The 13,611-nt window shown below is 34.6% G+C and overlaps 1 protein-coding gene across 2 annotated transcripts; it reads left to right on the top strand.

Moving 5' to 3' along the window:
• The first annotated feature begins 330 nt into the window (after window positions 1-330).
• LOC107878162 (heterogeneous nuclear ribonucleoprotein 1) lies at window positions 331-9,061 on the top strand. 2 transcript variants are annotated; one of them, XM_016725074.2, is made up of 5 exons: window positions 599-954; window positions 1,354-1,579; window positions 1,887-3,066; window positions 8,506-8,552; window positions 8,648-9,061. In XM_016725074.2, the coding sequence occupies exons 2-4, from the start codon at window positions 1,358-1,360 to the stop codon at window positions 8,517-8,519; spliced, it is 1,416 nt and encodes a 471-aa protein (XP_016580560.2). In that variant the 5' UTR covers window positions 599-954; window positions 1,354-1,357; the 3' UTR covers window positions 8,520-8,552; window positions 8,648-9,061. The 2 variants fall into 2 exon arrangements, with proteins under 2 accessions (XP_047249824.1, XP_016580560.2); XM_047393868.1 differs by lacking the exon at window positions 599-954 and adding an exon at window positions 331-520 and having other exon boundaries at window positions 8,506-9,061.
• The last annotated feature ends 4,550 nt before the right edge of the window (window positions 9,062-13,611 follow it).

Here is a 13,611-nt window from a genome sequence, read left to right on the forward strand (position 1 = left end):
CAGAGTTCCAAAACTTTTCCTCTAAGAAAGAGGTTAGTCAAATATAGAAAAAAATTATATTTTTTCTTTCAGGAAAAGTAAAAGTAATTATGATAACTTTTATTTTTCTTTTTTAAAAAATAAAATTTAAATATAATAAGAAAATCAGGGCAAAAACCTTAACACACTTACCCTTCATGTTTTGTTAATTTAAAATTTTTTAGGCTTGTATATTTTCAACAACAATAGTCAATTTCTCTTATATTTTTAATAATTTTAGCGAATCAACAATAAAACAATTAAGGCGAAAACATCATACATTATAACCAAACATTTAGTAGTCATATTTTTCTTTTTCAAATTTCATTATCTTTATGTCAAATATATACAACGGAGTTCGATCAACCCCGTTATCATAGGCATTGTCTTGTAGAATCATATGTAATTCTTTGAATTTCAAACAAGGTGATCAAAATCAATGGTGGATTTTTGCTCACACACGGACCAAACTATAAACATGCATATACAGACATTAGATTAGGTAAATGTAAATAAATGTATGGATTATTTTCCATAAGTATAAGTATATATAGGAAAAAAATGGAAGACAAGCAATCCCTTCCAAATTTATCAGATCAAATCACACCAAAATTTTCTTTTGTTTACCTTTCTTCCTCACTACACCACATATTCTTTCTTCTTACCAAATTAAAAACAATAATTAAAAATTAAAAATATATATATATATATATTTTATATATAAAATTAAAGGCTTAGACACAATCTTTTTGTTAGCTGAACATATATTGTGTATTGAAAATTGATTGGAAAAAGATTGGAAAGAGAAGAGAAAAGAGTGGGTTGGGGGGCAAAATATAGAGAAGGAAGAAGAACGCCCCTTCGTTCTACTATTGCCCCCTCCGTTAGATCTTACTGTTTTCTCATCTGGGTCGCATCTTTCTTGATTTGATTTGGGTATTCATTATTTTTTCTTAATTTTCATTTATACAATCCATTTCCATTCTTGGGTATTGCTGTTCTTGATTCTTGACTGATCGTATGTTTAAGGATCCGATAATGTTTTTGATTGAATCTGATAATGTCTGATCGTGTTTAAGGTTGTTGTAGTGTTTTATTAATTGTAAAGGTGTGACCTTTTTTAAGTTTTGACAGTCTGCATTGAAACTGAATCTTGATGTGTGTATTCTTGTTGGAAACATAGGTGGACTTATATGATTTATATTTGATTTCATCATTTTATGCTGCTTGGGTATTTAAAATGGAAGTTTTTTAGGCGTTAAATTCGATAATATACGATGATGATTGAGTACATTGGAGATGAGGTAGTGAGGATTTTGATTTGTTGTTTTGTAGGAAAATGCAATCTGATCTTGGAAAGTTATTCGTTGGTGGAATATCATGGGACACTAATGAAGAGCGGTTGAAGGAGTATTTTAGTACCTATGGGGAGGTTTTAGAGGCTGTAATTATGAAGGATAGGACTACTGGACGTGCCCGTGGTTTTGGTTTTATTGTTTTTGCTGATCCTGCTGTTGCTGATAGGGTTATCAAGGAAAAACACAATATTGATGGCAGGATGGTAAGCTGTTCCTTTTGATTTCTTGAACAAGGAGCATAAGATTGTTGTTTGAACATCTTTGGATGACACCTAAAATCAAGGGAAATGTGGCATTGTAATGGAGAGTTAGCATTATGTATCTAAAGCTTTCTTGGTACAAATGGTGTTTACCTTGAACTAAAACTGGCACATTGTTCCCATTCGTATGCCATATAACATCTTGACGTAACCTATTTTGCTCTCTTCTTTGATATGAACTTCTGGAAGAGTGGTTCTAATGAGCTTTCTAATCTCTTGTTTTACTCATCATCGTCTACTTAATTTTCAGGTTGAAGCAAAGAAGGCTGTTCCAAGGGATGACCAGAGCACAATAAGTAGAAGCAGTACTAGCATTCAGGGTTCACCTGGTCCAGGACGTACAAGAAAAATTTTTGTTGGAGGTTTAGCATCCACGGTAACTGAGACTGACTTTAAGCAGTACTTTGAGCAATTCGGAACAATCACCGATGTAGTAGTTATGTATGACCACAACACTCAGAGACCAAGAGGCTTTGGGTTCATAACTTATGATTCAGAGGATGCAGTGGATAAAGTATTGCTTAAGACCTTCCATGAGCTGAATGGTAAAATGGTCGAGGTCAAACGTGCAGTCCCCAAAGAGTTATCACCAGGTCCAAGACTCGGTGGGTTTAACCATCCACTAAATAGGATCAATAACTTCCTTAATGGATACACACAAGGATACTCTCCGAATACAGTTGCAGGATATGGAGTCAGGATGGATGGTAGATTTAGCCCCATTACTGGAGGTAGGAGTGGTTTTGCTCCATTTGGTTCTGGTTATGGAATGGGGCTTAACTTTGAACCAGGGTTAAGCCCAGGATATGGGGGAAGTGCAACCTTTAACAGCAACTTGAGCTACGGACGGGGACTGGGCCCTTATTATGTTAATAGTTCAAATAGATTTGGTGGTCCTATTGGGTTTGATGGAGGAAATGGAGGAAATAGTTCATTCTTCAGCTCAGCAACTCGGAATTTGTGGGGAAGTGGGGGTTTGGGTTATGGAACAAACTCCACAAGCTCTAGCAACTTTGCGGTATCTGGAAGTGGGAGTACCGGGGCAGGAAACTTTAGCAACACTGGAGTTTGGGGTTCATCTTCAATTTCCTCCCAAGGTAGAGGAAATGTTTCTAACCAAAGTAATCTTGGTTATGGGGGTGATGATAGTTTATATGGGTTGACTGGAGGCTATGGAAGAAATGTTACAACAAGCGGGGCTCCTACTTTATCATATCCTGCATCTAATGGCAGCTATGATGGAGCTCTTGCTGATTTTTACAGTGGTGGTCTGGGATATGGTGATTCTACTTGGCGCTCTGCAAATTCTGAGCAAGATGAATCTGGCTCAATTGGTTATGGACTTGGCACTGCACCCTCAGACATGCCACCTAAAAGTTCTACTAGTTATGTTGGCAGTTATGGTGTTGGTAAAAGACAGACATACAGCGGTAAGCTTCTCACTAATCCTATTAGGCCAGAGGTTGCTTCACCTTGCTAAATGTTCCTTTAATTTTCTGCTGAACTTGGATTAATATTGTTGATACCATGATTTCTGATTTGAAGCAGGTGATTGACACGCTTCCCGCTCTAGACTTGCGACCTTTGTCACTTTACATGTTTTTACATCAAGGTTTTTCTTTTCGAAATTAAGTGCAAGAATCCTTATAGGGATTCACTCTGTAGAGAAGCATCTCTCATACGTGGACGTAGGATGTGATGTCTAAGCATTTTAACTCTGTATTGGCTTCTTTATCTAGAGCATGCTTGTGCTTCAGAATTTTTGTTTACTCACCTCGAAAACTGCATTATGCATTAGAAATTTAGAAGCACAACATTGTGAGTCAATGGACATAATTCCATTTTCTTAAAAATGAAGAGAGCCTTATGTCATTTTCAAATTATGGTGGATTAGGGCAAGAAGGATCTATGGATATTAGTTGAACCATTGATAAAATGAAGCTTAAAAGGAGCTACTTTTGGCCATTTCTAATTTATTTTAGGTTTAGTTCAGTTGCTTATTTCTTTGTAATGTTAGAATTGTAGCTCGCATTACTAATACTGTTTGCTTAATCAATGAAAATGACAAAGTGATATAAAGCAAGCGATGCTTTATCGATGAAAATGACAAAGTGATATAAAGCAAGTGACGTAACTTCAAAGGAGCGTACTCGTTGAACTTTAGTTGCAAAGCGATCTAATTGAGAAGCAAATGTTTCTTTACCATTTCAAAAGAAAGAAGAATAAGAAGAAGAAAGAAGCAAATGTTTCTTTCAATCCAACATTAAAAGAGGACAAGAAGAGAGAGGTACAGCAATACATATAATTCTCGTGTTAGATGAAAAGAGGGCTCTGGTAACCAATTGACGTCGGAACTTTGTACCTCACTTCCACTTCCTTCCTAGGTATATTCCTACCCTACCTACTAGGATTCCTCTCTAGGTACACTGTAGTGTTCTCTTGATTGTCTTCTTCTACTCTTTAGTTTCTGGTTCTCTTAATTGCTTCATTCTTCTTTCCGCCTCCAATTTTATGATTCGGCTTATTGTAGTATAAGAAAAACTGATTCTTGCAATCAAAGGTGAACCTCCTTTTCATTTTTGTATTCTCCAATTTATGATTTGTAGGCTTATTGTTAGGATAAGAAAAAATGACACTTGCAATGAAAGCTAATGCTAAATAGTCAGCAAAGCAATTCAATATGAAAGTGAATTTTGCAAACTAAATCTTTTATGATTGATTAATTGAAATCTGAAATTAAATTCATTGATTGAACTTATCAATTTTTTGATTAAAGTAATCTTTCCACCAGTTTTATTTTTTTAATTACATTTTGGTGGTATGTAAATTTTAGTTGTTGCCTTGTTGGGATTAACATTTCCACTGTTGCATATTGGATATTATAGTTACTATAATTATAATTCGATGTCATAAACATAATATTTCCATGTTAGTTAATATTTATATATATATATATTAACTTCACTTTGAAGAAGCTTGTGTGTTGCTTTCTTACTACTCAGTCTCATTAAAAGTCCGAGGAGTCTTCTTGATTTTTTTCCGCTTTTACTTTCAAAAGCTCGATTCTAGCTGTTCCTGATCTTGCTTCATCCAGATTTGATAATGAGTTACTAGTGGTAGGAGTTAATTCTTCATAAATATTGGGTTTCCATGATAAACAATGTTTATTTGATAATTGAGCTTTCTTTTTTCATTCCTTTGTTTGATAATAAGCTTTTTCATTCTCTTTGGGATTTTAGGCTTGATGTGCTCTTCTGCTTTGGTACAATTTTAAACTTTTCTTTAGAGGACAATTATCCCTTAATAAGGCAAATAATTTATTGATGTCGTGACAAAAACTCTTGTATACAAGTAGTATACCAAAAAGTAAAGAACTCCAAAATATGTTTCTTTACAGAAGTCATCCAATCATCCATACAAGTATGAACCTCGTGGGTGCATATAAAAGAATACAATTCATCCTCGATTCTTTCGAATACTTTCCTATTCCTCACTTTCCAAATCACCCACATAGGGGCTAGAGGGATTACATCTTATGCCTTGGGTCTTCTCTTCTTTTCCTTAAATCATAACTCTTTACTGTGTCTGGCGTCACCCCATAGTACTCTGAACCAAGTCAAGACCGTCCACTATATAATTGTCGTTACGTGAAATGCAAGAGGAATTGATTTATATCTTCTCCTGATCATCTGCACATAAAACACCACCAAACATGTGTATTCCTCCTGTTTCTCAGGTTATCATCAGGATGGCTTCCTAGCTGCTAGCCTCTTGGAAAACACATTTTTTAGGCTCCCGTGGTATCCCTATGGACAAATGTGGAAAAGCCACCTCCTCCCTCACCAACAGTTTCTGGTAATAACCTTTAACTGAGAACATCCTTCTCTCCTTGTGCCCCATCTCCAAAAGTGTGTGATCCTCTCTGCTTGCAAACTAGTTCTGCTAGACTTTGGATTCCCCCATCTTTCGATCCTGTAAGATCCTAATAAATCTTAGATACCGTAGAACTACATGTTTTTGTACCTAGTGTAAGGTTTGTAGCATTGATACATCATGGTGGAATAAATAAATTTGGGAATCAATCTTGTCCGGAAGCTATTTTCGAATTCTGCTGCCTCAGATCTTTGCAGTTCTTTATGGTTCTTGGACATAGAATAATTTATCTTCTGAACATGAAATTTATTTTTTTCGAATGTTTGGGGAAGCACCATATGCTATTTTCAAATAGTATGATATTTCCATGTCGAGATAACAAAAGAATACTTACAGAATTTTTATTTTTTTTTGATAACCATGGTGTCCGGGCCAGCTTTCTCGCACCTCGACTAAATCTACGGGATACCTGTCACCTCCCCCAAACAACAGATACCAGGTAACTCTATCCACCAAGGCTAGGACAGATGGGAAGAATCACCTAGTGTTTTTCGCCTCCGCAGGGGTTTGAACCGAGACCTCAGGTTCTCAACCCACTTTATTGACCACTAGGCCACATCCTTGGGTGCAATACTTAAAAGAATATTAATTGGAAGTTACTTTCTTAGCTCCACAAAAAACGAAATTGGCTACCATTTTTTTACGGAGGGAGCAGCGAGCTTGTGCATTTATGACTCATGGATTCTGAGTAGCTTAAGTTGAATTGCTCCTTTCATTCCGTCAGAAAAATCTTTGAGATAATTCAATGTCTTTTCAAGCAAGTTATGACCATTATAATGGTGAAGGTTGTGGGAGGTACGTCTTAAAAGGCTTTCCGAGTCCAATCCAAAACCAGTAACCCTTTTTTGTTCAGGTAGATTGAGCTCAATCACTGATCAACCACCCACCTTTTCAAGTTATAGCCCGTGCAGAATTTTAGAATCGGTTCTTCCTTATAATAACTTTGTTTTGCTATTCCTTTTAATGAAAATCTGTTACCCAATTTCAAACACCCATATACTTATTCTATGTCAAAGACCTCTACTATTGATTCAACTTATGATCCATTCTCTTTGTCTTCACTTTCTAGTTATGATCTTTTCGATTTAACAAGAAGGTGCTATAGAAGTCTTTACAGAAAGACAATTCAACAACAAGAAGATACCCGATCTGACAAGTAGGGTTATGGGGAGGGTTGGATGTATGCAGACCTTACCCCTACCTTCGTGGGGTAGAGACTAGAGAGGCTGTTTCCCATAGACTCTTGGCTCTAGAAATATATTTTACAAAACAGTTCTTTAAAAAAAAGCTGAGATAAAAATATCAAATAAATGCAAAGCACTTGAATGAGAGAATTCCATTCTTTTGCTCAAACCATACCAGTGAATCTGGTTACACATGGAAAATCTAGACTTCATCCATTTTCTTCAGTAGCACAGCAATGCTGTCTATTTCCTAGTTTAAACAGCCCCTTAAACAGATATCCAGCCGTTGGCAGTATAGCAATGAACTACAGTTATAGAGTATCCGCCAAACATGTATAAATCAGGGAACTACAGTAGGGTCTCAACCGTGCATTATGCCAAAAGGATATATTCTTTTTTCCATTTCCTACTTTGGGGCAAGTCTTTGCAGAGAATTCATTCTCATAGATTTCTTCTTTGCTCTATCTCCAAAATAATTGAAAAACATGCTTTTCTTGTGAAACCTTAAAATTTTGACCCCAAGTTCTCGTGTGATATAATTCAGTCTGATTAACAAGATCAGCTCTCCTTGTTGCCTTAGCAAAGAAAGTCACACACAATCTGTGTAGCCCTTTTCCCCCTGTTGGTGGGATGGAAATTAGGATATTATACATGTGGGAAGGGCTTTTATAACAGGAAAAGAGCTAAAGATACGTATTGTCTTTTCCTGTTCGAAAGATTTTCTCCTCTTCCTCAATGACTTTCCATACCTTTGTTAATTAATTGCACCCAAAGGGCATCCCCAGAGTGGGGAGAGACCATAAGCTGAAGCCCAGTATGTTTGCCATCTCTTGCAGCCTGAATCTGTATCGACCTGGCAAGGTTAGACATAAGTTGGCTCTAGTATGACCTTCAGATTCTAATGAAACAAAAATCAATAGAATCGATAGAGTGCTTGGCCTGTGGCTGCTCTATCGCATCATGTACTTGGAAAAAGGCCATCAAAGTTTGTTTATACTTCTCTAATGACGTGGAACAGAGCTATTTAAAATTGGAATGGAGTATAGCTGATGATTTGCCCTAGGCTGGTGGGCACATATACTATTTTATGTGGCTCTACTACTGCTTTTTTATTTGTAGCTCACAAATCTGACTAGAAAAGACTAATGCTTCTGTCCCATTTTCTTTTCTCTAACTATATTTCATGTCTTGGAGAAAGAGAATAATGGTACTGCATGTTAGCAATAATGCTTCACAGAACATGGCTGTGAAATCATTGAACATTCTGTATTTGTTAACCATCACCAATCCTTCAAGATCCAGAGAAGTGTTAATAATGCAAATCAATTTAGAAGGAGCAAATAAATTCAAGGATTCAACTTGAATCTTGTTATCCTTGTTGATAGCTACTGGAGCAAATAGAAGTTCTTTTTCATTTATTGTTTTTCAACATTTTTTATAAGCTAATCTCTGTCTTGCCATTTTTCCTTCGATTGAAATTATTCTGCATGGGTAGATTAACTGTAAATATAGCAATGCTTTTCAAAGGAGAAACACAGTAGTGATGGGCGGAAGCATGTCACAGATGCATATAGTTGAGCTTCTTTTCTATTGTGCCTTGTACATGTCTGACCTAAAAGATTTTGGTCATTCCTTGTGTCCTGCTTCTTGTTTGCATATTTGTTTCTGCCCCTCTTGTATATACTTACACTATTTGTTGCATATAATCTCAAATCATGCTATTCTTAACCTACTGATTTTGTATTGACGCAGGGCTCGGTGGCTAGGAGAATACTGGGCAAACAAGGGTGTTACATTAGGTGAAACTTCTGGTGTAGAATTTGAATCATGAATTTTGCATACTTCTATAACTATATCAAGTTGAGAGGTTAAAGAATTGGATATCCTTTTGTAGGGCTAACCGGAGTTGCCTGTTTTGAAGGTCTAGAGATAGAAGTTTACAAGATTTTGTGCTAAAGGGTTTTTGTTTTGAGTTAATTCTCCCCTTCTTTTTTTTTCCGTTTCCCTTGAGTGAGGTGTAAAATCAGATTGCGGCATATAGTCAGAAATGTATCGTGCATCTGTGGTGAGGCACTGATACATACACAAACAAATAGACAGAAAGTTTTGCGTAAAATTTTTAGAGTTAATGTTTTTGGCTGTAACGTTGCTGCGAAGTTGCAGATTCTTGTCTGGTGATGTGTTTGCTCTGTAGTTTTCTCTTAAGTGGGATTTTCCTTTCGCATTTTGGATGTAAGGGAGGTTGTTGATTTAGTGTGATACATTTTAGGATACCCATCTAGGGTTCCCTAATGAATAATTTACTGCATATTCTGGTGTTCATTTAGTTAATATTAATATCATTTGAAAAGAATTACTTAAACATGTTGATGCTATTCAGCTGTGATTGATATTATATCTTCTTATTCAGATGACTTCTAAATGTACATATCGATTAATCGATTGTTAAACCATGTTTTCGTCTTGAATTAGTTGGAATTGGCTATATGAATCTCGTTTATTTATGTCTAAGTAGATACGGTTTATTAAATTTAGTTAGGTACTTTTTTTACAGTGTTATTGACCTACTGCTATTCTCCTAATTGATATTGACATGCTTTGAGAAACTTGCATTGGAAGATTTCAATGTGTACAATGATAAAATATCAGTGCTAGAAGAGCAATTTTGGGGGAAGGTCTGCACTCGATATTTATACCAAACCAATAATATCATGTGTTTTCAGTACTATTTTATCACCTAACCATGGTTAGGTAAGGTGCATTTTCACCTTAGTTGTTACTTATTCATGGTAGAGTACCTTCATTCTTTAGTAAACATCGTGTGCGGATAAGTTTTTATGGAGGGTGTATGGTATGCATTGAGTACATAAACATTTCAATGAAAAATCTTCAAAGATCTATTTAACTATGAAATCTGATGAGATTTGAAAAATCTGATCGTCAAATATTTTTAAGTTCCTAGCAATGGCTCAGATTAGTTTTTGGGACTTTCACTTTGCAAAATTTTAAATATTTTCAAGTTTCCAACAATGGCTTAGACTAGTTTTTTAGACTTTCACTCGTGGAAACTCAAATTATTTTCATATAAAATGTATGATCAGGAGTATTTTAGTGAAAAAGTTGAGGTAGGTCATATAAAATTGGATAGTGGAAAGACCCCACATTGAGAAGCTACAATAATATCAAACTAATAGCACTTGAAAGGTCGGTACCTAATTTTGTCTTGGATATCAAATTTATAAGTAAGATATCGTCAAAGCAAAAGTGCTCATCCATGACTAAATCATTTGGAATTCAATGTTTAAGCGACAAGTAGCAATCATGCTAACATATTCTGATATGATATGTCAAGCGGAGTTCGGAGTCTGCAGGACAAGTTTTTTATTTAAAATTCTAAAGGGGTATATCAAAATGGAAAAATATCAAAACGGATAAGGCAAACACTTGTGTTTACCTTATCCATTAAAACGTTACACGGCGGTAGTCACATGTAAAGTACAAGGTAAAATCGTGATTTTACCTTACAAGGTAAACAGAGTCACTTACCTTCTCTAGTGACCGAAAAAGTACAAGGTAAAATCGTGATTTTACCTTACAAGGTAAATAAAGTCACTTACCTTATCATTTGACTGAAACAATGGGAAATAAATTCTCTAGGAAAGGAGTATCTGCAAGATAAGACTTACCGCTGACAAGGAAAGAATAAATTCCCTTTTGTTGGCTGATTGTAAGTCAAGTATGGACTTTTACCTTGTAAAGTAGGATCTCATGTTTGCCTTGTAACAACTTCAAAATTCACGATACTATATCAAGAATGTGAGTATAGGTTTCTTTCATTTGCATCAATTCAAAGAAAAAAATTTGTCAAAGTTCATAACTCAAAATACCGTTGAACCTTATTTATTTCTTAATTTAAGATGGATGATAATAAGGTAAGAGTAAATTTACATTGGGGTGATGAAGTTTTGCATGATGAAAATTCGGTATGATATAATCGGCATCCTATAGTGGTACAATCGTTTCCTTTATCTCTCAAATATTATCGTTTGAAAAGGTTGTTTAGGAGTAAAATGGGTATTACTAATTCGGAAGATGATCTAGTTATTTCTGGTCGATATCCGAATTATTTTATGTCCAACGGATAATCAATATTTGGTGAAACTCCTATTTGGAATGATGATATTTTACCTTTATTTTTTCGTACCGTTGAAATTTTTGATAATCGCCTTAATCTACAAATACTTGACATGTATGCATGTGTGAGACATTCTCCTATTGTTGAAGTAAGTCAAAATTCTTCAAATTTGAATATTGATTCTTCAAGAATGACAATGGAACAACAATTTGATGGTGGGTTTTGAAACACATTAAGGACTTAACGTAGGTTTAGACTTAACAAGTTGGTATGATAACAACAACATTTGGCAAATCAATAAGCTAAAAAGATGATTAATAATATTAATACTACATACTTATTTATTAGGTATTGAAATAATTATATAAAAAGATGATTAAAATAAACCTTAAAGAACAATTTTTTTTATGAAGTAGACTTTGAACAAGAACGAGAACAAACTCTAAGTAATGTGAATGAAGAGAGTGAAATAGGTAAACAAACAAATAATGTGAATAAGAAATGAATGAAATAGGTGGTTTATAAAAGAAATTTTAATAAGGTAAGGGATAAATTTTATCTTGTGAGGTAAAAGAGTCTTCCTAACTTACACTACAGTTGAAATAAATTCTTCACTAAATACTTCTTTTGTCTATAAATACTTGTTCACTTTTGACTTGACATATGCCTTAAGAATAATGGTGTGTAAAAATTGAACCGATTAAAATATTATTGATTTATTGTTATTAGGTTAACGATTTTTAAATGATTTTATAAACAAAATTTAATGGATTATTGGTACGGTCTTGATTTTTTCTTATTAGGTTATTGGGTAAATCGATAATCCATTAAGAACATACAAAATTAACATTTAGTTCAAGCTTGAAGATTCTTGTAAATTAAAATACATCATGTAGGGTTTTGGTTGCAACTAAGATTCGGTTTCTTTCATGTTAGTTACTACTTTTTCTATTTTATGAGTAGTTTCTTATCGGTTAAACTGAAAATCGAACCGTTAAGCACTAAAAACTAATACATCAAAAATCGATAAAAAATTTCTAATTGATTTGGTTATTGGTCTAGCATATTCAAAAACTAAAAACTGATAAATTGAATCGATATTACATAAAACTGACCGAACCGACAAATGCACACCCCTACTTAAGAAACAATAAATAGATGAGTGATTTTACTATATCACCCTTTGGTTATAATAAATTTTTTTCTTTGAAAAATGCAATGAATGATGTACTGTATTTAATACCAAGGGTATAATAGGTAAAAATGAATAAATTATCCATTCATTTCATAAATACTCACTTTTGACTTGACATATGCCTTAAGGAGCAATAAATAGATGAGTGATTTTACTATATCACCCTTTGAATATAATAAACTTTTTGCTTTAAAAAATGCAACGAGTGTTGTGTTGTAATTTATCCCAAGGGTAAAATAGGTAAAAATGAATAAATTGTCCATTGATTTCATAAATTGAACAAATATTATTGGACATCCAAAATAGAAAAAGGAATAAATAAAGATGGACGGAGGGAGTACATTAGTGTCATTAAATTCCCAACCTCCACCAACTTTTTCAGTCAAAGAATAAGGCAAGTGGCTCCATTTACCTTGTAAGGTAAAATCTTGCACTTTACCACCTAACCAAACAACATTAACTTTTCTTGGACAAGATAAACATTTGTGTTTACCCTGTCCGTTTTGGTATTTTTTCATTTTGATAAAAACTTGTCCTTTAGGCTCCGGACTCATATTAATAACATGCAAGAAAGAAAAAAGAAATTGAAAACCAAATCCATTTCTTGAGCTTGTTCTTCAAGAAAGTCCTCAAGAAGGTTTAGTTGATTCATGATTTATGTTCCATCTCTTGTTCCCTTTTGATTTGTTTAGAGAAATCTAGCGATCAATTCCAAGTCTTTCTTCTAGTTTGTCATGGACACAAACATCAATCTATGTAGATATGGTTTAAGAAAATCAGGTGCCGCGCCATTATAAAGTGGCAGGATATATCCAATTTGCAGCCTGAGTGACATTTTGAGCGAAATGGCAAAAAGATGAGCGCCATTATAAAGTTCAGTGACCATTTAAGCAATGAACTCATAGTTTACTCGGGAGTAGAGACTCCAAAATGATGAAATTAGACGGAACACTCCTTGGCAAGTCTGAATTAACAGAGTGAAAATGCAAACTTATCAGCTTCAAAACATGAATGCCTTGTCAACTGATAAGGCGTAAATTGTGTTGTAATGCAAGAAGGCCCATTTATAAGGTAATGAAATTCTACCTTCTTAGTCATACTAGATATAAGTATGCGTAAGTTGAGTAACAATCAAACAAAAGACTGCACACACATATTTAATTAAATCCAAGAAAGAGGCAACATCTTAATCATTCAAATGTATATTCAAATTCAGACATCTTAATCTTAATGAAAACAGATGAGGTCGAAACGTAGGATACCATTTTACAATCCTGGCATTCCTTGCTTAGCTGAATTATCTACATTTTGTATCTAAGTAGAACACCTTTCCACGGTTTGAGCCATGGAAGCAGCCATTAATGCTTGCATTAAGGTAGATTGTCTACGGCACACCCTTTGGGTTGCGGCCCTTCCCCAGACCCTGCTAACACGGTATGCTTTATGCACCGGGCTGCCATTTATTATCAAATCATGAAATAAGCTATCACCATTTATAGAACTCAAGTGTTAGGAGATGAAAGATTCA

The sequence above is a fragment of the Capsicum annuum genome, chromosome 7, assembly GCF_002878395.1.
Source record: "Capsicum annuum cultivar UCD-10X-F1 chromosome 7, UCD10Xv1.1, whole genome shotgun sequence".
Lineage (NCBI taxonomy): Eukaryota > Viridiplantae > Streptophyta > Magnoliopsida > Solanales > Solanaceae > Capsicum > Capsicum annuum.

Bases quoted from the DNA above. Each gene is read 5' to 3' on its own strand.
- LOC107878162 (XM_047393868.1), top strand. From the start codon at position 1,358: ATGCAATCTGATCTTGGAAAGTTATTCGTTGGTGGAATATCATGGGAC. The intron at 1,580-1,886 runs GTAAGCTGTTCC...CTTAATTTTCAG, and splicing joins ACAATATTGATGGCAGGATG to GTTGAAGCAAAGAAGGCTGT.